Raw genomic sequence first — 25930 nt, 5'->3', positions numbered from 1 at the left:
TACATGTATGAAGTAAACATTTTTTTTTTTTTTAAGGCAGGCTTTTTTTTTTTTTTTTAAGATTTTACTTATTTGTCAGAGAGAGAGCGAGCGAGTACAGGTAGGCAGAGTGGCAGGCAGAGGCAGAGGGAGAAGCAGGTTCCCCACTGAGCAAGGAGACCCATATGGGACTCAGTCCCAGGATGCTGGGATCATGACCTGAGCTGAAGGCAGCCACTTAACTGACTGAGCCACCCCGGTGTCCCTCAAGTCAATTTTTTATTCCAACTGTATAAAAACTAGCAACTAAGAACAATCTGCTAACAGTGAATAGTCTCCATCACTGTGTAAGCGTAACTCTTTACCTTTGGCAGAGACCTGTTTACTAAATGGATGCAGGGCCATAAAGCCTCAGGAAAGACAAGCTGTAAGAGAATGCAGCCTCATGTGTATCAAGTAAGGAACATTCTTTCTTATCAGGATAAAGTGTTTATCGGTTTTTGAGCAAAGTCATCTTGAATGGAAAGAGACAGGAAAGAGCATGATTAAATGATGGAAAATGGAAGTAAGAAAGGGAAAGGCTGACCATAATCTTGTAGCTGCAACATTAGGACAGGTAGGGTATGAGATGAGCTCTTTTACCAATGAGGTATAAGGATATTTAATAGACCAAAGAATTTAAAATCCTAGGGAATTTGAGTAACCAGCCACAGAAGAGGCTTTGTTGTGACTCATACCACAAAAGGCCATCAACAAATTTAGAAATAGTAAAATAAAGAGAGCAATAGGTATTTCTTGGTAGACAGCCTGTGCTGCTTCTTGTCCATTAAAAAAAAAAAAAAAAAAAAAAAAAGCGAGGGTGGTGGTGAAAAGGGGCATTTAATCTCAAGGCTTTATTTTAAAATTTGGTTCCAGATGCCTCCCCACAGCATATATCACACCTTCCTTCACACTGAAGGGAAAAATCCTTCAGAGCTCACCACATTCGGCTGTTGTTAATTTTAGCATAAGCTTTTGTTCTTCTATAAGAAGTATCTCTCTGCATTCACACCACAGAAATGTGAATGAATGTTATTTCCATTGTGTCATCATTTAAAAGTCACCTATAAATTGAAATTTGACATTATGCATTGATAGTTTAGGATCATTTTTCATCAGTCCCACTTTCTTGTAGTTGATTTCAAATGTTACAGGTGATTACAGGATTTCAAGTATTTCATGAAAACAACATTCATGCTGGTGTCATGAAGTTCCATTTCTGATACAGTCTTTTAAAAAGTCTGCTTTTAACTTTTGTCTTCAAGAGCTACTTTCTTCTTGCTGTTCTGACCAGGGACCTTTTTCCTGTGACAAGAAAATTAAAGAAAGTTGAACCCAAAATTCTAGATATATGTACTTTCTAAAGCTCTGCCAGTTTAAAAAACATCTCCTGAAACCTGTCTAATCAAGTATATGAGGGACTAGGAACATGAGGATGCATTAGACATGGTTTCTGCCCTTTAGGAAACCACAATCACCTAAGTGAGACAGAAACATCACCGTAAACTCACTACAACCTGGTATAAAAGATGGAATCTGACTCTGACATTACTAATAGTAAGAGCTCACATTGATTAAGTGCTAGATACTGTTATAAGTGCTTCGTATATATCAGCTCAGATAATCTTCCCAACTTAGGGAGAAGATTCTAACATTACCCTTATTTGACAGATGAGGAAAATGAGGCAGAGCTGTTGAATAACTTGCTGATCATCACACACTGATAATAAATGTGAGATACGAACCCTAACAGTATGATTTTAGAGTTTAGTGAATGCCATTAATTAAGTTAACGGAGGAAAAGGAATAATGTTGGGAGAAAATAACCAATGTTTGCATTCTACAATTTAGTAAGGCAAAGTTCCTGGATGTATACTAACTTATTTAACCCTCAACCAACCTTGAGGTTGGCATGATTTATGTACTTATTTCTATTACACACAAGGGGAAATGACCTGTCCAAAGTCACAGAGGAAAAGGTGGTATGAGAGCCAATCCTTCTGACTTCAAATCCAGTATTTCCCTCCATTCTACCAAGCTGAGTTTGAAGTGACTGATGTGAGGTCCACCAGGCAAGAGGATTCAGGTTTATATGGAAAGCTGGGCCTGGATATATGGACATCAGAGTTCTCAGCAAGGTATGGGAAGGATCATTAAGGGACCATCTAGAGTTAAAAGGTAAGCTGGAGTTGGATCAAGTGTTGTTTACGTGATCTATAGAGAAGGCTGGCTTTTTTTTTTTTTTATTTGACAGACAGAGATCACAGGCAGGCAGAGAGGGAGGAGGAAGCAGGCCCCCTGCTGAGCAGAGAGGCCAATGTGGGGCTCAATTCCAGGACCCTGGGATCACAGCCTGAGCTGAGGGCAGGGCCTTAACCCACTAAGCCACCCACGTGCCCTGAGAAGGCTGGCTTTTAAATGTGAAACAATGGAGATGACCACAGCATTTTAAGTGGGGGGCTGAAGTCACAAGATTTATATCAAGTGTCTTCAAAGTCTAAGTGCAGCTAAGTTTTAACACCTCAAGTGTATATACTACAAACTTATAAAAATCAACATCCAAAGTATAATTCTTTAAAATATTGTTGTTTCTTATTAAAATTCAACATAGCCCCATCTTAATACTATAGAAGATTTCTGATTTTTTGTTAAAACTTTCATTAGCCGCTGGTCAGTGCCTGAGGAGATTATACTTCCAATTCTAGCTTTAAGATCACACACATAATAAGGTTCTGATGAATATACAACGGTTCTGATACAGCCGCAAGAAAAAGTCTAATGAGAAAGATCAGGTGTCCAAGCAGAGTGACCATCTCTTAACAATCTACTGATTTGTCAGCCAGAAACCGTTGCCACACCAAAAAATTCAAATAAAGAATGTTCTTAATATTAAGAACTAACAAAAAGGAGTATGTATAGACACAATTAAAATTTTTAAGCTTTCAAATGATATTTTTTAAGCCTGTTGCATTTCTTCCCAAGTTATTAAAGCTTAAAACTGCACTAAAACTTTGGGACACTGTGTACACTCTATATCCTTGAACTAAACGTTACTTTTCATAGTCAATACAAAATGTCAAATAAGATTCTTGTTCCACTTAGAAGGAAAGTGCATGCCAGTTTTCATGACTTTCTTCACTGTGTCCCCTCCATATGCCTAAATTTACCTGTACTTAAAGATCGTTCTAGCTCCTTGAAGCTTTTTGTAACTATACCAATTCAGAATATTTGTCATCTCCAAACTTACACTTTATTTAAAAATTATTCTCTAATGTTTTTTAATGTATACTAATCTCCTTTCCCTGACTTTATAGGGGTCTCATTTTAGATTCATTCACATACCAAAGCACCTGGCAGGAGAAAAGGTACTTGGTAAATGCCTACATTTTATATATATTATATACAAACTGGTACCGGTAGAATTTGAAGAGTGTTATTTTCCTTAAATAGTGTAAAAGAGCAGTACAGGTTAGCATGGTCTTGATTACCTCTATTAAAAGATAGTCCTGTGTGTATGCTAAAAAGAAAAAAAGAAATCAATGCTTTAACATCCTCCTAAAACTCAGCTAAACAACTACAAATTTACTCAAGTCATACTTTCTAGAGGTGTTACAATGTGCTTCAGGATAAGCCTAAGACTACACTGAAATCCTGCCTAGAATGGGGAGCTTCAGGGAAGATTCCATCAATGTGAGTTAAGAGCCCTCACCATCTCAGCAGTATGTCTTGATGTAGGCTGTGTAGAGGTGGTGGGGAGTGCAATATTAATTCAAAGTGAACTGAAATCATTCTTTCAAAGATGGAAAAAAACAGATCATTACAAGATCCCAAATCACAAGCAACCTAAAATATATTACTTTTATTATATTCTATAACTGACTGAACCTATCAATTCTAACTCAAAAAATTCATCCTAAGGAGAAATAAAGCCTACTATAATCATATGACAGAGTCAACAGTCACTTTTCTCGTATATACTTACCGTTTATTCTTAGCCTTTTCTAAGAAATATTTTGGAGTTGTACTAATGCTCTGCCTTTCCAATGGCTTCTTAATCATCTTTTTCTTTTGTTTGCTGAAAGTTATAAAAAGAGAAAAGAATGAAATTCAGTAGAACTTACCTGAAAAGAGTGTAAGCTAAAACTAGTTTTGAGTGTTCATCACAAAATTAGGTGACACTACAACCACTTTAAAATGCTGATTACCCAATAGCATTTAGAGATAACCCCAGGGGATTATAAATTTGATCAATTTTTTAAAAATGTATTAATTATGATTAAAATATGTCCTGTATCACCCTTATCTCCTGTGCCAACAAGCATTAAGGTTTGATTTGGGGCAATTAACGGCTCTTTATCAGTTTTATGAACGAAGATAAATTCTAAGCTTATTTCACTTATATTGAGTAATTTTTTAAAAAATCTGAATACTAAACATTTCAAGAATGAAAAAACTGACAAGGAAGACATATTCACAGGTATTTAAAAAGGAAAATTTTTATCTTAGAATTTCTAAAAGTAGTGGTATTGCTAGAACTGTAATTTTAAGAGTGTGAAAGCAAGAAAACATATGTGGGGGGAAAGGGAGAGAAAGAGGGGGAGATCCAAATAAATTAAAGATTATACCTTAGTAGTTTCTGGAAACCTTTTATGTATTCTGGCACAGGACATCCGGCCTGCTGTATAACATTGGCAACACTGGAAAAGGAACCCATAAACATCAATTTGTATCTGATCAAATTGATGTTTACACACTTAAACCCTCTGTAAAATTCGAGAGGAATGAAAACTACACATATGGGAAAGTAATCCAGTACAGTGTTCTGCTATAAATGATCACCAGATGTAAGAACACTGGACTGCTGAGAGGACTGTCTGCTAGACTGAAATTGATGTGCCTGCTGATGAGTAATTTTACCTAGTAGCTATTTCTGCTCAACATTTACCAAGCCCTGAAAAGCTAACCCAATCTTGGATGAGGACACTGACCAGAAATTATTAGATGATAGTGCTTACTATGCATCTGGCACTGTCTCAGGCTTTTTATGTGTAGTGACTTACTCGATCCACTCAAAAACCCTTCACTAATGAAATACTATCCTTATCCCCCTTGCCCGGATGGAAAAACCATGAGAGTAATGGTTATGTTGACATGGAGGTCATCAGATTCACATGCTTGGAGTTACTGAGGAGATGGAAGTGAATCTAGGCTTTTGGAATAGACTCCCCTACATATGAACGTGTAAAAGTCTGCTGAAAGGATACCCAAGGCTGATGACAAAGCCAAGGTTCAGAAGGCACAAATCAAAGTCTTTGCCAAAACTGATAAACACATCAAAGTACAAACAGCCTTTGACCATAACTCAATTTCATTTGTTAGAAATGCAAAGTACTATAAATTATCACGTTTAAAATTACTGTAGGCAGCCAAAATGTAGGAAACTCAGCTTTTATTTTAAGATCTATGATGCTGGGCTAAATTAAGACCCAAGATTCTAAAAGTGCATGTGTTACCCAGGCTTCAAAGAGCTACAACTGAATAATATGGGGAGTGTGTTACTGAAACAGATTTCCTAGGACTAAATATAAAACTCCATCTGCCCAGAAGAGTAAAGAGAAGGATGCACCACGGTGAGGGGTAATTTTGACTGGGCTGAAGAGACTCGGGTTAACTTTATTCACCAATCCAAAAACTTCACTATTACATTGCGAGTAATATTAACCAAGGCTATTGGGAGAATCCTGTGAGTTTGAAATTTAATAATGAACATTCCATTATGAATACTTCCAAATTCTAGTAATGAAAGGGCAAAAACAAAGCCCTCTGATTTTTCCTTTCGTCACAGCTAAAATCTGGTTGACTAATGCTGTAACAGTATTTGGGACTTGTCCATTTTAACTGTGTGTGCATACAAGAACATGAAGTGGTCTTGCCATCTTAATACTAAGTTATTTTTCCTAATTTACCTTTTTTTTTTTTTTAAAGATTTTATTTATTAGAGAGAGAAAGACAGCGAGAGAGGAACACAAGCCAGGGGTTTGAAAGAGGAAGCAGGCATCCTGCTGAGCAGGAAGCCTGTGTGGGGCTCGATCCCAGGAACCTGGGATCATGACCTGAGCCACCCAGGTGCCCCCTAATTTACCTTCTTAATAATGGTTTATCATCTTCAGTGAAAAATGTAACAGCTTTTCCTTTATGCCCCGCTCTTCCAGTTCGACCTAAAAAAAACCCAGACCATAAAAAACACTTTTCTGGGGAAAGGGAACGTCAAGATTCACATATAAGTCACTGGCTTTTCACTAAAATGAGCACTACAAAATGAGCACGTATGGAGGGAAGGAGTAAGTGCAAGACAGAGAAGTAGTGCCGGGGTGTCAGCGGGCAGAGGGGTAAGCAGCAGGAGAGACAACTCACCTATCCTGTGGATGTATTCCACTGAGCTGGTTGGAAAATCATAGTTGATCACCAAGTTCACACCTTTAAAATCAATCCCGCGGGCCAGCAAGGCTGTACAAATAAGAACCCAGATTTTTCCAGCTCGGAAGCTGTGGACTGTGTTATCTCTCTGGTTAATAAAACACATGTTAAATATTTTAGTACTACTCTGGGAACAGAAAACAAGTACTTCATAAATCCCATGCCAATATTTTAAAGTTTAATAGCTCTTTATCACTTTGAAAATATACACTTGACTTTACCTGTTGCTGTGTTCTGTCTGCATGAATAACATCTACATTAATACCTTCATATATGAGCTCATGAAAAAGTTCTTTAGCCCTTTCGATGGACTGAACAAAAACAAGAACAGGTGGATTGAAACCCTACAAGAAAGAAGGCAAAAATCAGCACATATAACCCATAATCAAGAATACAATCACAGGGGCACCTGGGTGGCTCAGTGGGTTAAAGCCTCTGCCTTCGGCTCAGGTCATGGTCTCAGGGTCCTGGGATCGAGCCCCGCATCGGGTTCTCTCTGCTCGGCAGGGAGCCTGCTTCCTCCTCTCTCTCTGCCTGCCTCTCTACTTGTGATCTCTCACTGTCAAATAAATAAATAAAATCTTTAAAAAAAAAAAAAAAAAAAAAAAGAATACAATCACAGTATTTCATATGATTTTAGTTCATAAAAGAACCCAATTCAATTTAGTGTACCTTTGATTGCCAAATTTCTCAGTGGTCTACATCTGCCTCTATCTTCTTCACCATCCATTCTCTACACAACTTGACTCTAATTTCCACCTTGCTAATTCCAACAACCATGTCTAGTTAATCCCCTTTACCTTTCTATAATGACAGATGCTCAGTCCCTAGAACAATCATCTCTTGGCTTCTGTGCCTCAGAGATCTTTACATTCCGCTAAAATGCAGTAACTTTTATTAATTCACTGTTTATCCTAACTACGGATATTCCACCAAAGCTTAGTCTTTGGTTCTCCGTTCTCTCAATATAGTCATTATCTTAATATTTTAAATATAATCTCAGTTATCAACTACCCTCTCCAAGCAGAAGATTTTTACATTTCTATCATCAAACCCCACCTTTTCCTCAAACGGGCTTTCTCTATTTTCAACTGCTCTATTAGGGTTTAACCTTCTTAATCTTGGTTCACAAGCTCCCCTTTTGAAATCTAATAAAGCTGTGAAGCTTCCTAATAGGCAACCATTCATTCACACAAAATCTAACACACAACTTCAGAGGGTTCACAGACCTCCTAAAGCTAGATAGAAATCCCTGATGTATAATCTCCATGTGAGTATCCATGTGAAAAGCCTTAAAATTTGCTAGTGCCAAATGACACCTTTAAGAATATTAATGAAACAGGGGCGCCTGGGTGGCTCAGTGGGTTAAAGCCTCTGTCCTCGGCTCAGGTTATGATCCCAGGGTCCTGGGATCGAGCCCCGCTTCGGGCTCTCTGCTCAGCAGGGAGCCTGCTTCCTCCTCTCTCTCTCTCTGCCTGCTTCTCTGCCTGCTTGTCATCTCTGTCTGTCAAGTAAATAAATAAAATCTTAAAAAAAATATTAATGAAACAAATGTACATGACATTGTGTGCCAAGCACTATTCTAAGTACTATGTCTGTATTAATCATTAATACTAAAACAATTCTATGAGAGAGATATTATTTCCATTTTACAGATGAGGAAGCTGTGAGGTTAATTTGCCTGAAGCTAATTTGCCTCAAGCTCTTAACTACTTCTGTAGTCACCAGGTACTTGCAAACCCTTTTCCTTTCATCCTCCAACTATTCTTAACATTCCTTTATTGCCAATAATAAAGTGCCTGGGTGGCTCAGTCAATTAAGCATCTGTCTTAACATTCCACCACTGAGGCTGTCACCCTCATTTCTCTCATTTATTTCCTCTTCATCTCTAACCAGCCTAATTTAACAACCTACTGACTGGTTTCTTTACTTTCAGTCTCTTGCCATTACATTTTATGTATCACTATTTATGTAATTTTCCTTAAAATTCTTCGAATGTCCAGTGGTTTCTCTTAACGTGACCCCAACTTTCCTGTCCAACCTGATCTTCTTTAACTCACCATAAACTCTTTGCCTTAGATAGGTAACCTCTTCATGAGTCTCTAAACCCACTGTGTTTCCCTCTACTGCCTGGAATATTCCAGCTGCTCCTCCAACAATCAACGTCCCACAGATCCTTCCAAGGCCCAGATTAGTAGCATCTCCTCCGGAAGGCTTTCCCCAACCGATTAACTTATGCTACGTGGGTGCTTAAGAGAAATACTCTATAGCCTCTTATGACACTTTACTAAAAACTATGTTAACACAAGTCTATTTCTTTTATTCCCTAAAAAAGACTAAATTCTAGGGGCAGGGCTTAAGAATTCTCTTTGTTTTATTTTCCCCTGCCCTAACCCCTCACAGTTAACTTTTGATTATGGCTTCTACTCAGTATTTACTTAAGGGATAAAAAACAGAAAACCACACTCGGTGTCCTAATTACTCTACAATGCTCCTAGAGTTCTAGAAGAAACCAGCAGAGGGATTGGGGGAGATGAAGGGAACCAATACAGATGGAGATGTGGAAAAAGGAGGCTTTTAGGGCATCAGGTAGGTTTTTTCCTAGCATACCTTGAGCTGGAACAGAAAACTTACCATAATCTAAGTGGTGAGTCTCTCCACTTGGGACAACAGATGACTCAATGTTTTCAAGAATTTACCTACAGATTACTACATATGCTACAGGAATAGCGCTCAGCCTCCTACCAGTCACATAAGATTTAATGAACTTCATCAAAATTCAAGAAGATAGCCCAAATATACCTTTTTAACAAGTTCTCTCATGGCCAGAAGTTTCCCAGTCTCAGACCCAACAAAGAGAAGCTCTTGTTCTACAGTTTCTACTGCAGAATTCCTGAAAAGCAAACATACTTTGCAGATTGCAAGGGCCAATTTTTGCTTTTCCTCCCAAATTCTAAATAAATGAAAAAATTTACACAAAACCCCAACAGAATCAAGTTTTCCATTGTCATTATAAGCATTTAATCATTTATCCTTCAATATGAAGACAAAGTTACTTATTTATTTTAAAGTTGAATTTATTTAAGTAATCTCTACACCCAACATGGGGCTTGAACGCATCACCCTGAGATGAAGAGTCGCATATTCTGACTGAGCCAGGCAGACACCCCAAAGTTATTTTTATTTTTTATTTGTTTTTAAAAAGATTTGTTTGAGAGAGAAAGTGCATGCATGCGCAAGGGGAGGAACAAAGGGAAAGGGATAAGCAGACTCTGCAAGGAGCCTGACTCAGGGCTTGACCCCACAACCCTGAGACCACGACCCAACCTGAAACCAAGAATCAGATGCCCAACTGACTAAGCCACTCAAGTGCCCCCCAAAGTTATTTTTAAATGTTTTATTCTAATTATAAAAATGCTATCTAAAGAAAATTTGGAAAAATGTAAATAGTAAAACAAGTTGTCCATTTTAGGATAAATTGTGATGTTTTGTTGTAGTCTAAGTCATACATTTTCCTGTATCTAATTATTTACTTAAAAGAAGTTTCTAAAAATAAAATTACTGGATAAAAAAATGAGAATATTTTTAAGGTTATTACAGGTCTGAGTTTTTCTTAATGATTAATAAGAGTTTTTTTTTAATAGTTGGGGGTGAGCCTTAAGAGCTTTTATAAACACTAATAAGATGCTGTAGTACAGGGGTGCCTGGGTGGCTCAGTCAATTAAGCATCTGTCTTCAGCTCAGGTCATGATATCAGGGTCCTGAGCTTGAGCCCCATGTCAGGCTCCCTGCTCAGCAGGGTGTCTGCTTCTCCCTCTCCCTTTTCCCTCTCCCTCTCATCCTCCTCCCTGTTTGTGCTTTCTGTCTCAAATAAACAAAATCCTTAAAAAAAAAAAAAGTTGTTACAGTACATTACGCTGTACCATAAATATTTTTTCCCCTTCTGTCTTCATATTTATGGTGTATTTGTTCTTTCCGTTTATAAACAGAAGTTTTAAGTTTAAAGAGTTTAAAGTATTTTTTATTGTTCCATTTGGCTTCTTTCTTAATTTAATATGTTTTTTCTAGCACTTTTTAAAAAGAAATTATTTATTTGAGAGAGACAGGAAAAGAGAGAGAGGGAGCACAGAGGGAGAGGGAGAAGCAGGGTCCCTGCTGAGTAGGGAGCTCAATTCCAGGACCCTGGGATCACGACCTGAGACAAAGGAAGACACTTAACTGACTGAGCCACTCAGGTGCCCACAAGCACTTTTTCATATAGCTATAGTCGTCATACTTATCATTTCATGGGTCTCATATTATTCTATCACGTGGCTATATTATACTTTCCTAACACACTATTGTACTAGTGCACATTCATTTAGTATAAAATGCTTAACCCCAAAATTTTTAAAAAGGATTATAAATCAACTGGCTCAGTAACATAAGCTTCTTCCTCTATGGTCCTACTTAATTAAGCCATCAAAGAAACTAAATCTTCTGGGTGGCTATAGAGTTCAAGTCACTTTGTGGATAGATGGGAAGAATCAGGTGAAAACATAATGACAGAAATACTAACATGACAATTTGAGAAATTTCCCTTTGGATTATTCTAAAATAGAAAATCCTTAGGGTGCCTGGGTGGCTCAGTTAAGTGTCCAACGCTTAATGTCAGCTCAAGTCATGATCTCAGGGTTGTAAGATCGAGCCCCAGGTCAGGCTCTGCTGTGGGCATGGAGCCTACTTAAGATTCACCCTCTCCCTCTGCCCTTCCCCCTCACCTTTCTCTCTCTCTCCCTCTCTAAAAAAAATAAATAAAATGGAAAATCCTTACTCAATCTTGACTTTAAAGAATACATGTCTTTCAGTAAAACTTTCCCTGTTATTAATCTAAGGCCAAAACAACCTATCTCCTTGAGTGTCTAAAAAAAAAAAAAAAAAAGACTTGTTTTAAAAAAAATCAGGGATAACAGAGAAGAACAATTACCTTGCTCCAATGGATACCGTAATGACATTGTCCAGGTTGAGTTTGCACCACTGCTCAACATCATATGCAAAAGTTGCACTGAACATAGCTCTTCTGACCTTATGGGATGTGCAGGCCAGGAAAATGGAAGCCAGCTGGTCTCTGAACCCAGTTTTGCCATCTTCAAACAGTTTGTCTGATTCATCTACTACCAGCCACTCTACACTGAGAAATAACATAACAACTTGTGGGTACTGAACTGGAAGACCCAAGACACTTCACTGAACTGTGGGGACACATGAAGTAGTAGTCAAACCATTATGCTACTTCTGAGATCTACACATTATACCAGAAAAAGGTAAAAGAAAAATCAGCAGGAAAAGGTAAAAACAAGATAAACATAAAGCAATGTTCTATTCCTTTAGCCTCAAAGAGATGAGGTTCCATTAGCAACAACAGAGCTTCACATAAATCTTATAAACTCCATCACCATTGTTGAAAGAAGTGAAAACATCTAGGGGAATTCTGTACTAACTGCTTATCAGAATCTGTAACTTTCTTCCAGACCAGATGGTAACATTCCTAAGAATTTGATGAAAACCATTATTCTTAGCACCAACACTGATTGAAAGCTGGCAGATAGCAAGCTCCAATGGGCCATAATACAAACAGTCAAGGACAAAACAGAATCAAGTAAATGAAAATACACAAAGAAGAGATTAAAATATTATCTGTACCTTGTTAAATCTATTCCCGGAGGATCTTGCTTTAATAAATAGATTAGTCGATTCGGAGTAGTCACAAGAATATCTATGGGAAAAACAAATGGTACACGTTGCAAAAGCAAGGTTCATCTCTCTTAAACAAGGGAATTAAGGTTCCTGAATGTCAGTGAAGAACCTGAAGAGGGGAAAGGAGGGGCAGGTCATATACTTGCTATTTTACTAGACCAACCCCACAAAAGTTCTTTCTTATTCATAAGCTAATATATGTACATATTTTTTAATCCATCATAGCACAAACTACTATATGCTTACTCTCTTTTTATTATGTTTGATCTGCCTTCTCAACTTCTAAGAGGCAAGAAGACTATAATACAACAGTGTTATTTTCAAGTATTTAGTTTTGGGGAGGGGAAAATCCTTTCTTTAAATGAAATTTTACTCAGAAACTCAAAATGAAAGGTAAAAGCTGATTTCCTAACTGATATAAGGGTAGGGATGTAAGCCATTCTTATCTGCAGAGTATTTCCATGGTAGATTAAAAATCAACAGTATAAAGCAGGGTTTCTCAGCTTTAGCAGTACCGCCATTTTGATCTAGATAACATTTTGCTGTAGCAAACTGTCTTGCGCACTGTGGGATGCTGTTACCTCTTCCTACCACAGGCTAGTAGCACCCCAGTTTTGCTAACTTCAAGTATCTCCAGATATTGCTAAATGTCCCTGGGGTGGTAAGTGAGGTGGGGCAAAACTGCCTCTGGATGAGAATCACTGGTATATATTTAAATAAGTACCGAGTGGGAGTGGAGAGATCTCTTTCAGTTTCTCTAAAAACCAAATTAGTTGTGTGTATGACTACACTTTTAACAACTCCTAGGTGGCAGTTAAGGATATTTGTAATTTGCAAATCCCTTACATGCTCTGTATGTCAAGCATGAATCCCTTACCAAACTTCTTAGATGATTTAGGTCCAAATTTCTTGGCTGCCACTGCTGCTTTGTGGATCATGTGTATCCTGAATCCTGTTCCCTCTGAGATTTTTACTAACTCTCTGTGAATCTAAAATGGCAAATGACAAAAATATTAGCTGCTAAGATACTTAGAAAAGATGCATAATCTTGTTTACATTATTAAAATAAACCTATTACCAACCCATGAATAACTGAAATTAAACCTATAATACTATGTGCACTAACCTGGAATCTCAGCATTTTGCAATCTGTTACATACTGTTTTTGGAATACAGTGCTATTAGAAAACCGTCTCAGGCTTGGCATGTATTTTCTATTAAGCACATTGGAAGTATGGAGTAAGTCACTGTGTTAGTTCTTCTTTCTCAAAAACTGAGATAAGGTTATGTTTTAGAGAGGGACTATATATTCCGGGAGCCTCAGTAGCCTCAACTTAAAAGATCTTAGAGCATTTGCCAAAGAAACATCGTTAATGTTTAAATCATTGTTTTAGAAAACTATAAAATGATTCAAAAAACTTGCCCACGTGCAGTAAGTTACAGAACAGAGTAAGATACAGTACAGAATATTTGCCTAGGCCATACATGGGCCTTACTCTTTTTGAGACCCTTTTACTACCCTCAAATAAGAAATGACTAAAGCAAACATCAAATACTTCCTCTTTGGAAGCTACATGTCATACCTGGTTGGCAAGTTCTCGTGTTGGTGATATAATCAGAGCTCTAAAGCCTTTATTTGTGGGTTGTTTTAGTTGCATCAAAATGGGAATGCTAAAAGCCAAAGTCTTTCCAGATCCAGTAGGAGCAGAAGCCAAAAGTTCTCGACCCTAAAAACAAGGTATGTTAAGTATAAGTTAAGTACCTAAACTTTTCAGAGCCTGGTCAAGTAATGCAACCAGCCACAGAAATAACAAAATAATCATAATGAATGTAATCTTTCATATTCTCATTGCTTGTCTAACTTTTCCCATATTTGCTTTTCTAATATCATCTACCCCTGCCACCAGTGCCTCAAAGGAGTTTCTTTTATTTTTCTTTTTTTAAAGATTTTATTTATTTGATAGAGATCACAAGTAGGCAGAGATGCAGGCAGAGAGAGAGGGGGAAGCAGGCTCCCTGCTGAGCAGAGAGCCTGATGCTGGGCTCGATCCCCAGACCCTGAGATCATGACCTGAGACGAAAGCAGAGGCCCAACCCACTGAGCCACCCAGGCGCCCCTCAAAGGAGTTTCTGACTGCTGCCACCAAACACCATTTGACCTGGGTAAAGAATATGGGTAACTAAAATCTAAAGATAATTCAAAACCTCAACTATTTTCATTATTCTCTCCCACCAAACTCCCTTATCAAAGCAAAATTATAAAACCAACTTTTCCCCCTGATATCTGTACTGCTCAATCCCTAGGGATGGTTTTAGTAAGTAATAGAATGGCTAAAGATAGGCATCCATCGGCGGGCAGAGAGTGTGCGGACGCGGGGCAGCCGAGTCCTCTACGCCCTGCGTCGGAGGCGGCGTGCGGGCCAAGGGGCACGGGCCCGGAGCCGGGATGCCAGAGGGACCATCTGTGAGGAAGTTCCACCGCTTGGTCTCCCCCTTTGTGGGGCAGCAGGTGGTCAAGACAGGGGGCAGCAGTCAGAAGCTGACCCTTGCCAGCTTGCAGTCTCTGTGGCTCCAAGATACACAGGTCCATGGAAAAAAATTATTCCTTAGATTTGATCCAGATGAAGAACTTGGTTCCCTTGGCAACATCTCACTGCCAGAGTCTCTAGAAAAAGGAGAGAGGAAGGAGGAGGTCCAGGACCAAAAGCAGGCCTCGGGGCTCAGCAGCCAGAATACTTCTCAGCCGCCCTCTCAGTCCCTGGAGCATGTTGCTCCCAGTGGAGACAGTGGTTTGGAGGGTTTGTGGGGAGATGCTGCTGTGGGAGCTGCGGAGAGGTGGCTGCAGGTCAGCTTTGGTATGTTTGGCAGCATTTGGGTGAACGAGTTCTCCAGAGCGAAGAAAGCAAACAAGAGGGGCGATTGGAGGGACCCCATTCCAAGGTTGGTCCTGTACTTTGGTGGTGGCGGCTTCCTGGCATTCTATAATTGTCAGATGTCTTGGAGCTCTTCCCCAGTGGTCAGACCTGCCTCTGACATCTTGTCGGAAAAGTTTGATCGACGACAAGCCTTGGAAGCTTTGAGCCAGGAGCAGCCTGTCTGCTATACCCTGTTGGACCAAAGATACTTCTCAGGCTTAGGGAACATCATTAAGAATGAAGCCTTGTACAGAGCAGGGATCCATCCCCTTTCTCTCGGCTCGCTCCTCAGCCATCAGCACCTCGAGGCCCTCGTGGATCATGTGGTGGAGTTCAGTGCAGACTGGCTTCAGGACAAGTTTGAGGGCAGACAGCAGCACCCGCAGATCTACCAGAAAGAACAGTGCCCTGGGGGACACTGGGTCATGAGAGAGGCGTTTGGGCCTCCGGGTGGCTTCCAGAGGCTCACATGGTGGTGCCCACAGTGCCAGCCCAGGTTGTCTCCTGATGAGCAAGGGCAGGTCCAGCTCTCCTAGGGGACTCCCGCCTGTCTTCACAGAACCTGGCCCTTGAGGGGCTGTGATTCCTGAATGTCCAGAGGGCGGGTGTTGTCAGTGCTTGGGCTTGGCTACAGGAATAGAGGGTGGGGGGATGGGTGTCAGGACTGTTGCAAGCCTGTCTCACTGGACTTGGGTTGAAGGCTGTTCCTACAGGGTTAGATGTTTTTTTGCTTCTCTCATTTCTGTTAATTCTTCCATCTAATTCTGCCATTGTGGAAGATGATGAAAAGTCATGAGGACGGTACAGGGAAACACCTCCCAGTGGGGCACTGAAATGAAAGTGCCTGAAAAACAGCTCTGCCTCCACATTGCTTTGTATGTGCTTGGTTTTGTGTTTGAAACCTTGGTTGGTTGTAAGGCTCTCCATTTGAGAAATGGGACAACAGAAGCCTCTTTCTTTGTTCCCCTGGGGGGATCCAGGGGTGAGGATGAGTTGCACACGAGAGGAGGCTGAGGCTGACTCATCCTCCTGCGTGGATCCTTACCCATGGGATGGAGATCCCGAGAGAAGGGCCAGAAGAGGAGAGGGACCAGGGAATTGGTCACCTTCCTGCTGTGCCCAGTGGGCTTTAGAAAAAAGCTACTTCTCTCTACAGTAAGGTGATATTTTTGTGATTGTTGGTGTGTTGAACAGTGCAGGAATCAAGGGTGGTAGAGACACACTGTCAGGTTGTTAGTGACAGCCAGAAGAAAGTAGGACAGTGACATGAAAATAAATCTCTTTGTTATTAAAAAAAAAAAAAAAAAGAATGGCTAAAGATAATAAAAAGTGGCAATAACTTGAGTGACAATTTACAGGTGACAGTCTTTCAAAACATCACTATGATTTTGAGAGTTTTAAGCTGAAGTTGTAACAGAAACAATCTTAGATGAAAATTAAAAGCAAATTTACTATAACAGGAGGCAACAACATCATTCAAAGGTATTCTTACAGGACACCTGTGTGGCTCAGTGGGTTAAGCTTCTGCCTTCAGCTCAGGTTGTGATCTCAGAGTCCTGAGATCAAGCCCCGCACTGGGCTCTCTGCCCACCGGGGAGCCTGCTTCCCCCCTCTCTCTGCGTACCTCTCTGCCTATGTGATCTCTCTCTGTCAAATAAATAAATAAAATCTTAAAAAAAAAAAAAAAAGATATTCTTACTTCAGTTCCCAAAGAAAACAAAAAGAACTAGTATGGATGAAGAGGTAACTCCTATCCTTTGGCTGCATGGGACAAAAAGTCAGCTCTCATTAGGACAAGAAAAACCTCAGAAAGATTTAATTTTCAAAACTCTTAAGTTTTTTTTTTTTTTAAGATTTTATTTATTTATTTGACAGACAGAGATCACAAGTAGGCAGAGAGGCAGGCAGAGAGAGAGAGGGAAGCAGGCTCCCTGCTGAGCAGAGAGCCTGATGCAGGGCTCAATCCCAGGACCCTGGGATCATGACCTGAGCCGAAGGCAGAGGTCTTAACCCACTGAGCCACCCAGGAGCCCCTAAAAACTCTAAGTTAATCCATGCCTCTACCAACAGTAGATTACCTCTGGTATTTTAAAACAAGAGAATATTACTCACTGACAAACTACTATAAATGTATGAATCTCAAAAACAATACACAGCCTGAGAGAAACCACAAATTAAAAAATAAATAATGGATTTTACCACTTACATGACATTCTATAGAAAAGGCAAAACTAATGTATGGCAATAGAAATCAGACCAGCAGATTCCTCTGGACAGGGGTGAGGTAAGGACTGAATGGAAAGGGCACAACAGAATTTTCTGGGGTGACAGAAATATAACACGTCTCCTTTGGGGAGATGGTTATATAGAGTATGCACTGTTGAAATTCACTGAACTGTGAACTTACAATCTATGCATTTCACTGTATATAAGGCATACTTCAATTACAAACAGTACTGGGAGGTACTGACTGAAGTCAGGCTACGTGCAAAAATTCTGTATTTCTGAAATAGTTCCTAGGAATAATAAGCTAAATCACAGATGAATAAACAGAACATAGTCCCTAAACTCAGAGGGTTTACACGCTAGTAAAATTTAAAAGGTAAACACAACTAGTCTAACTGCACAGTAGTATAAAGTGTTAGATAAATGTTGCAAACAAAAAAAAGAACACACTAAATACCTTGGAGAACTGGTAGTAGAGAAAAGAATGTTAGTAAAAGAAAAAGATCACATCTAATTGTAGTGATATGGGGCCCCAGGCATGAGATGGACCTTAAAAGCAAAGGAAGGTTTCAATAGGGAGAGATAAGGTAAAAAAGAAGACTTCATAAACAGGGAAGAGAATGAGCTAAGGAAGGAACTTCCTCCACAGAGGAAGGAACGTTAGAGGCATTCTAGACCTTCATACTCACATGCAGCATAACTGGAATGGCTTGCATTTGGATTGGTGTAGGCATCTGGAAGCCTGCATCCAGAATGTTCTGAAGCAGTCGAGAACTGATTTTATATTCTTGGTCAAGTTGCTGAAATGTAGCAATTGGGTCAGGAAGATCAGTTCCTTGGACGTGAATTTTATGTTTATTCCGGAAGAAGTTTATCTGAAAAGTGAGATAAAGAGGTCACCATAGATATGGTCACATACATTGTCAGATGTTATAAGGTAAAAGTAGCAGTTTCTAGGATAAGCTTTAATAACATGAAACTTTCTGGTTAAATTCCAAGCCCTAAAAGGTACAGATATTAGATACACTTCATGCCCTTTCATAGACAGAAGACCTTCATAACAATAAAACCTATCTATCCACCTTCTTGTATTAATGTCAGTGACACGAGTAATGGTTATTTATATTAATGTGCCACGATGATAATCATAACTTAGAATTTTATATAAGTTTCTACAAGGCAGACATTGAATCCATCTGGTTTTTTTCTTTATATGACACTTAGCACACAAGTGCCAAAACTTTTTGATGATTTACTCTACACTCTGTTTATTAAAATTGAGGGCCGAAAGCAGAGTCAAGTGCTGCTGATATGGTTTGTTTTCCCATTCTGTGTGAGTGACAGCCAAATTCTGGATTCAGGGTTACTGAAGTGAGCTGAACAATACTTTCCATCTGCAACACAGCAGGTGTGCAGCAGACATGAAAATGATGTGTTTGTTATTTCTTCTGTATTCTACTCCCCCAAGGTATAACATAGATTTCTTAAGAATTATAAGTCTTGGGGCACCTGGGTGGCTCAGTCTATTAAGCATCTGCCTTTGGCTTAGGTCATGATCTCCGGGTCCTGAGATGGAGCCCAGAGTCAGGCTCCTTGATCAACAGGGAGTCTGTTTCTCCCTTTCCCCCTCCACCTGGCTTCTGCTCTTGCTCTCTCAAATAAATAAATAAAATCTTTAAAGAAAAAAAAAAAAAAAGAATTCTAACTCTCAAATCCCTGTCAGAGGAAATCTTTCTAAACCAATAAGCAACCTGCTCAGCAGGGAGCCTGCTTCTCCTTCTCCTGGCTTCTCTCTGTGCTGCTGCTCCCACTGACTGTGCTCTTTCTCTCTCTGTCAAATAAATAAAATTGTTTAAAAAAATAAATAAATGAACCAATGAGCCTAACAAAGAGGAGAAAAGGGGCAAATTTTATGTTTATCAAAGGGGATATGATTATTTTAAAAATTTCATTCTAAGTAAATCATCAGTCTTGGAATTTGGACAGGTCAAAAATTCATACTATACAGTATATGAGAATTGTGTGTATATACATACACACATCTCTTTTGACCTGTTCAAGTTTTAAGATACTTTGAAGAACTTTAAACTTTAGGGGTGCCTCAGTTGGTTAAGCATCTGCCTTTGGCTCAGGTCATGATCCTGGTCCTAGGATTGAGCCCCACATTGGGCTCCCTGCTAAGCAGGGGAGTCTGCTTCTCCCTCTCTCTCTGCCCCTACTCCTGTGCTCTCTCTCTCACTCACTCTGTCAAATAAATAAATAATCTTTAAGAAAAAATTTTTTAAACTTAAAAATTTTTAGCCACAGCACAAATACCTAATTTTTCATTAAAGTGATACCTAAACTAATATAATTAATCTTCTGTCTTCACAAAACTATATTCACTTTTACCAAAAGAATAACCAAAGGACAAGGAAAAATTCAGTAGGTCAAAAAAGCAAGTGGGGCTAAGACATTTTTCTAACCTTTTCTTTTCTAAGATTCTCCAACTTTCCTGAAGTTAGCTTCTTTTCTCTTTTAATTTTTTTATCTTCAATCTTTGCTTCCACAGATGATATCCACTGTATAGTAGAACCTTCTTCTTGAGAAGTAGTTTCTAAAATATACATTAAAAAATTAAAAGATTTTTAAGTGCAACATTCTTGAGAGTAGCGAACAGGCCATAGCATCACACAGAACAAAAGTAAAGTACTAACTAATACAACACGGAAAAGAAAATAATAGGAGGAATAACAATTGGAAAAGGAGAGGCAAGTTCCCTGTTGGTAAAATCAAAGCTCTGAAGCTCATTCTCTTCTTTTCGTCCATTATTTCAGCTATGTGATATGTAGATGACTGTAGTACTTGAAAACAGTTAACAGATTATATTGAAAATACTTAGATTTCAATAAGGCAGTTGGCTTTTCTATACTCAACCAGTTATAAAATAAATATGATGAGAGAATAGATTTCACTTATAATAGTGATAAACATAGCACAGTACTTAAGGACTAGTCACTAATACAAAGATAGCAATTTTCACTAAGCTATAAAATTAGTTCAATGAAAAGTCATGGCAGGATTGTTTTGGAAACCAGACTAGCTGACTTGAAAAGTACACGTGGAGGGGGCGCCTGGGTGGCTCAGTCGGTTGAGCATCCAACTCTTGGTCTTAGCTCAGATCATGATATCACGGTTGTGGGACTGAAACCCAAGTTAGGCTCTGCACTCAGTATGGAGTCTGCTTCAGGTTCTTTCTCCCTCTCCCTTTGCCCCTCCCCACTCACACTTTTCTCTCTTTTTCCCTCTCTCTCTAAAATGGATAAAATAAAATCTTAAAAAAAAAAAAAGTTCAAGCGGCAAAGTAAATATGTTAAGAATAACCTTAAAAATTCTAAGAAGAGCAATGAGCAAGACCACTTCTGGTATTTCTTTAAATTTTCTTTCACTTCACTGAGGTACCCCTGATATACAATATATTGCATTTATTTAAAGCATACAGCTTGAGGAATTTTGACATATGTATACATCTATTATATCATCACTACATTCAAGTTTATTTTCATCACCACCCAAAATCTCCTTGTGGCCCCTTATAATGCACTTCTCCATCCCTAAGCAACCACCTATCTGCTTTTTGTCACTGTAGATCAACTTGCTTTTTCTGGAATTTTATATAAATGGAATCATGTAGTATGTACTAAATTAAGTTTGGCTTCTTTCACTCAGAATAACTATTTTGAGATTCATCCATGTTGGACCATGTATCAATAGTTAACTTTTAATTTAAAGGTAGTATTCTACTGTATGGATATATACATTGTTTACCCTTCACCTACTGAAGGACATTTGGGTCATTTCCAGTTTTTGCTACTGAGAATAAAGCTGCTATCAACACCTGTGTAGAAGTCTTTGTGAGGACACAGGTTTTTCTTTCTCTTAGGTACATTCTTTTTTTTTTAATTTATTTGACAGACAGATCACAAGTAGGCAGAGAGGCAGGCAGAGAGAGAGAGAGGAGGAGGAGGCAGGCTCCCTGCTGAGCAGAGAGCCCGATGCGGGACTTGATCCCAGGACCCTGGGATCATGACCTGAGCCTAAGGCAGAGGCTTTAACCACTGAGCCACCCAGGCGCCCCTCTTAGGTACATTCTTATGGAATACATGGGTTTTATGGTAGGTGTATGTCTTAACTTAAAAAAAAAATCCTTTGTCAATTTTTACTCTGAAAGCCTCTGGAATTTTAATTGAGTTTGATTTGCACTGATTCTATAGATCACGTTAGGGAGAAAAGTTGACCAATCAAAACATGGTATGCCACATTACTCTGTTCTATGCCACATATGTGCTACATTATAGTACATATCTGTGTTTCTGGTTGCCCAACAGTTGAATCCTTTTCCCGAGTTCGTGGCAGGTTTTTGTTTTGTTTTGTTTTGTTTTTCCTAATCTTGGTGGAAGGCTTTATCAAAGTCAGGGAAGTAAAATGTGAAACACTGTAACAGCAAAAGTGTGGAACTGAAGTCAATGTCCATAACACATGGACTTGTCAAGTCAATTACAGAACATTCCTATAATGTGTAATGGTATACTACACTATGATTCAATGAAAAAAGCACTGGACTTCCTACTGATACAATGTTCCTGATGGACAGTTCTAAAATACCTAAACTTAAACTTATTGGTTAACTCTGAAATTCCATTTCTAAGAATTTATCAGATATACCCCTCATACACACAAAGATAAATGGGATGGCATTTACTGCAACACTGTAATAGCAAAAGTGAGGAAACAAACTAAATGTCCATCACAAAGGAACTTGTTAAATCCATTATGGAAGGTATAATGGGATATATTTTGCGTTAAGATGAAAAAGGCAGGGCACTGCCTACTGATTCCAAACAATCTCCAAGATATATGTATGTGTGTGTGTGAGTGTGTGAGTGTGAGTGTGTGTGTGTGTGTGTGTAGTGGAGGAGGAGGGAAGGTTCAGAATAGAACAACACATATAGTATGCTATTGTTCAGGTTTTTTAAGGGAGGTATAAATACAGTGAATAGGTATCTTTCTAAAAATATTTAAGAAAATGATTAACAGCAGTAGCCTCTGGAGAAAAAAGGGATTAGAAGTAGTAGGAAGAAAACTTGCTTTTCACCACTTTATAACTTAAAAACCAGGTGTAAGTATTTACTTTACTGAAAATGGTAAATGGAAACTTAATAGATAAAACAAAGTAAAAGATCAATATCCCTAAAGTACAGAAAAAAAAACCCTGTGAAAAGTAGGTAAAGAGTAAGAATAGACAATTCACAAATGCTGAGATGTAAATATCCACTAAAGCATATGAAAACATACTCAACCTCACCAGTTATCAAGAAAATATAAACAAAAATTAGTTTCATTCATTAGGTTGACAAAGAATTTAAGATCAGTACTATCCAGCATTGACAGGCGTGGGAAGTCATTTTTCATTATCTGTTCAAAGACAGAAGTGTGCATACCCTTTGGGCCAGTGATTCCACTTTGGGGATGCTAATTACAGAAATACGAGGACCTGTACAAAAGGATATATACACAAATATCTTTATTGTAGCTATATTTGTAATGGCAAATATCTAGAAACAATCTGAATGCCATTAACTAATGAATGACAGAATACTGTCTGATTTGTAACCTTAAGCCTGTATTATTTTTGTAATTGAAAAAGAAATAAAAAGGAAAAAAAAACAAGAACAAACCTGATAACATCATTTTCCTCTTTTTCTTGTTCTGTTCCCTCTTCTTTTCAGTTAGACTCTCTTTTTTTTTCTCTTCATCTTGAAGCTCCTGATGAGTTCTTGATAATCCACACTCACCTGGGACAGACTTCTTGTTTCCAAAGAAGTCCAGTCCCTGCAGAATCTCTGAAGAATCAAAATCATGTTTCCTTTTTCCTACCTACAACCCAAAAAATTTAAAATGCAATCTACTGACAGACTGACATTGCTTTCACCCAAGCAGTACTGGCAGTAGGGGCATGGGTCTAATAACTCCCCACTTTTTTTTTAACCCTTTCCCCAAGTATTTGTTGAGCTGCCAAGTGTGTTTGAGTAAATGAAATACAAGACAACAACTTTTCTGACCTTTTCAAAGTAGTAATTATCATGAAAGCAATTACCATCTATATGCTTATTAGCGTAACACCTACATGCTGTCAGGCAGACTTCTAAGCTTGCTTATATATACTAAATTACTTCGTCCTTCAACAGTGGTAAGGGGTAAATAGCGATATTACACGGAGGACATTGGGAGAAGGAGAGAAGTGAGTTAGGGGAAATCAGAGGGGGAGAGGAACCTTGAGAGGCTGTGTACTCTGAGAAACAAACTGAGGATTTTGGGCAGGGGGTTGGGTGAGCCTGGTGGTGGGTTAGCATTGCATGGGGCACTGAGGGTGGTGCATAAACAATGAAACTTGGAACACTGAAAAAAAATTACAAAAAAAAAGTAAAAAAAAATATGGGTATTACAGATGAAAAAAATCAAGGCATTAGAAGGTCAAATAACTGGGATGCCTGGGTGGCTCAGTTGGTTGGATGACTGCCTTCGGCTCAGGTCATGATACCGGAGTCCTGAGATCGAGTCCCGCATCGGGCTCCCAGCTCCATGGGGAGTCTGCTTCTCCCTCTGACCTTCTCCTTGCTCATGCTCTCTCTCACTGTCTCTCTCTCAAATAAATAAATAAAATCTTAAAAAAAAAAAAAAGGTCAAATAACTTGTCTAAGGTCTCCAAAGTTGTAACTGACACACCCAGTATTTGGACCCAAATAATCCGGCTCAAGAGTTCAGACTCTTAACAACTACACCTACCGCCAGAGAAAGGAGAAACAGACGTGTTGCTCAGTATCAGGGTTGATATTGAAGATTTTTACATAACTGGGCCCCAACTACTCCCGATTTATCATTCACCCACTATTTTCCTATATAAGAGTCCCCATTTCTAAGTCGCTCTTCTCATTGGTTACTTAACATGTCAGGAAGTTACAGGAATAAAAAGACCCATGCCCACTAAAGGTATATGTATATGCCAAGCCAACCTGGGTACACTACAGTGAAAGAATCTGTTCTCTTCATTTTGGATTCATTCTGTTTTCGAGATTCCTTCCTACCTGTTTCGGAGAAAAAGGTACTTTTCGAAAGGATTCTAACTGTGCTTTGAATAAACTAAAATGAGGGCAGGGAGAAGAATTTCTGTGCTAGGCCCACCGAAGTCTACAAAACAAGGTAAGAGTTCACTTCAAAGGCAGGACAGGACCTGGTAGGTCTGCGCACGAGCCCAACCGCAGAGGAACATTTCCCACTACTAGGCCACGGTCTCCCAGTGCCGGCTCTCCCAGTAGCCGGGTCATTCTCTGGCTCCTGCGCCACGCAGTTACTCGGGCTTCTGACTTCCTACGTACAGTACCTGGAATCGCGCGGCGTCCGCAGAGAAACGTTTCACGTCGAATTTGGCCCCCACGCCAAGCCGGCGAAAGAGATCGTGAGCATCCATTTTTACCCAGAAAGCACCGCGGTCCCACGGCGCCTGCGCAGAGGACTTCCTCCCTCAGAAGGTCTGAGGCCGGACCGTGGGCGGAAGTGGTTCTGGGGGGCGGAGTCTGGCGGCTGTGAGAAACCGGGTGGTTTTACCCTGTTGTTATTTGTTCTTTCAAGAAATATTTATCAAGGGGCGCCTGGGTGGCTCAGTGGGTTGAGCCTCTGCCTTCGGCTCAGGTCATGATCCCAGTGTCCTGGGATCGAGCCTCACGTCAGGCTCCCTGCAGGGAGCCTGCTTCCTCCTCTCTCTCTGCCTGCATCTCTGCCTACTTGTGATCTCTGTCAAATACATAAATAAAATCTTATATATAAAAAAGAAATATTTATCAAGATTCTCTTATGCCCGGCACTATTCTGGACTGGTACTGCGGTGAACAACACCTTAAGATTCCTCCTCTGAGGAAACTTAACATTTTAGTGGAGACAAAGATACTGTTAAGTAAGCAAGATCATTTCTGAAAGTGGAAAGTGCTTTGAAACAAATAAAACGGTGTTATTGATAGAGAAAGGATGGGGATCCACTTTGAGGTTGATTAGTCAGGTTCATTCTGGAGAAGTGATATTTGAGCTAAGAGAAGGCAGCCTTTCCCAGATCTGGGACATGGCATTCCACAAAGAGGAAACACATAAGAGGGGGAAAAGTTTGGAACAGTGAGAAAATAGAAGGCCAAGGTGACCGGAGCCAAGTTCTAATGAGGAAATGTGGTACAGATAAGGTTGAAGGGGTAAATAGAAATCAGATCTCATAGAATCTAATAACAAGGTCATGGTAAGGAATTTGGATTTTAATCTAAGCTCACTATGAAGGTATTAATTTTTTTTGTACTGAGATAACAACATGATTTAGCATATCACTATATACTTATTTTCTTCACTGTATTTGTACTGTAAAAAATTATTCACTTAGGCATCGCCTTTCCCCATTCTAGAATGAAAGTTTATGAGCACAGGGATCTAATTTGCTTCACTGCTGTATTCCCAGTTTCTGTGCACTCTTCCATAAGTAT

The 25930-nt window shown here is 39.3% G+C and overlaps 2 protein-coding genes across 3 annotated transcripts; one reads left to right on the top strand and one right to left on the bottom strand.

The window, feature by feature from the left end:
- Nucleotides 1-845: 845 nt before the first annotated feature.
- DDX52 (DExD-box helicase 52) lies at nt 846-24917 on the bottom strand. 2 transcript variants are annotated; one of them, XM_032843327.1, is made up of 15 exons: nt 24793-24917; nt 23090-23288; nt 19838-19968; nt 18062-18247; nt 13815-13958; nt 13109-13220; nt 12178-12250; nt 11462-11665; nt 9298-9388; nt 6717-6839; nt 6433-6583; nt 6161-6236; nt 4644-4715; nt 4001-4093; nt 846-1323 (listed from the first exon to the last, which is right to left on the bottom strand). In XM_032843327.1, the coding sequence occupies exons 1-15, from the start codon at nt 24877-24879 to the stop codon at nt 1266-1268; spliced, it is 1800 nt and encodes a 599-aa protein (XP_032699218.1). In that variant the 5' UTR covers nt 24880-24917; the 3' UTR covers nt 846-1265. The 2 variants fall into 2 exon arrangements, with proteins under 2 accessions (XP_032699218.1, XP_032699219.1); XM_032843328.1 differs by having other exon boundaries at nt 23090-23254; nt 24793-24876.
- Nucleotides 14661-16421, top strand: LOC116858508 (endonuclease 8-like 2). Its single transcript, XM_032843329.1, has one exon. The coding sequence runs from the start codon at nt 14678-14680 to the stop codon at nt 15680-15682; it is 1005 nt and encodes a 334-aa protein (XP_032699220.1). The 5' UTR covers nt 14661-14677; the 3' UTR covers nt 15683-16421.
- Nucleotides 24918-25930: the final 1013 nt, after the last annotated feature.

This window comes from Lontra canadensis, unplaced genomic scaffold, assembly GCF_010015895.1.
Source record: "Lontra canadensis isolate GAN:19392208 unplaced genomic scaffold, GSC_riverotter_1.0 scaffold137, whole genome shotgun sequence".
NCBI lineage: Eukaryota > Metazoa > Chordata > Mammalia > Carnivora > Mustelidae > Lontra > Lontra canadensis.
The sequence above is the reverse complement of the archived record's forward strand: the minus strand, read 5'-3'. Positions and strand labels throughout refer to the sequence as shown.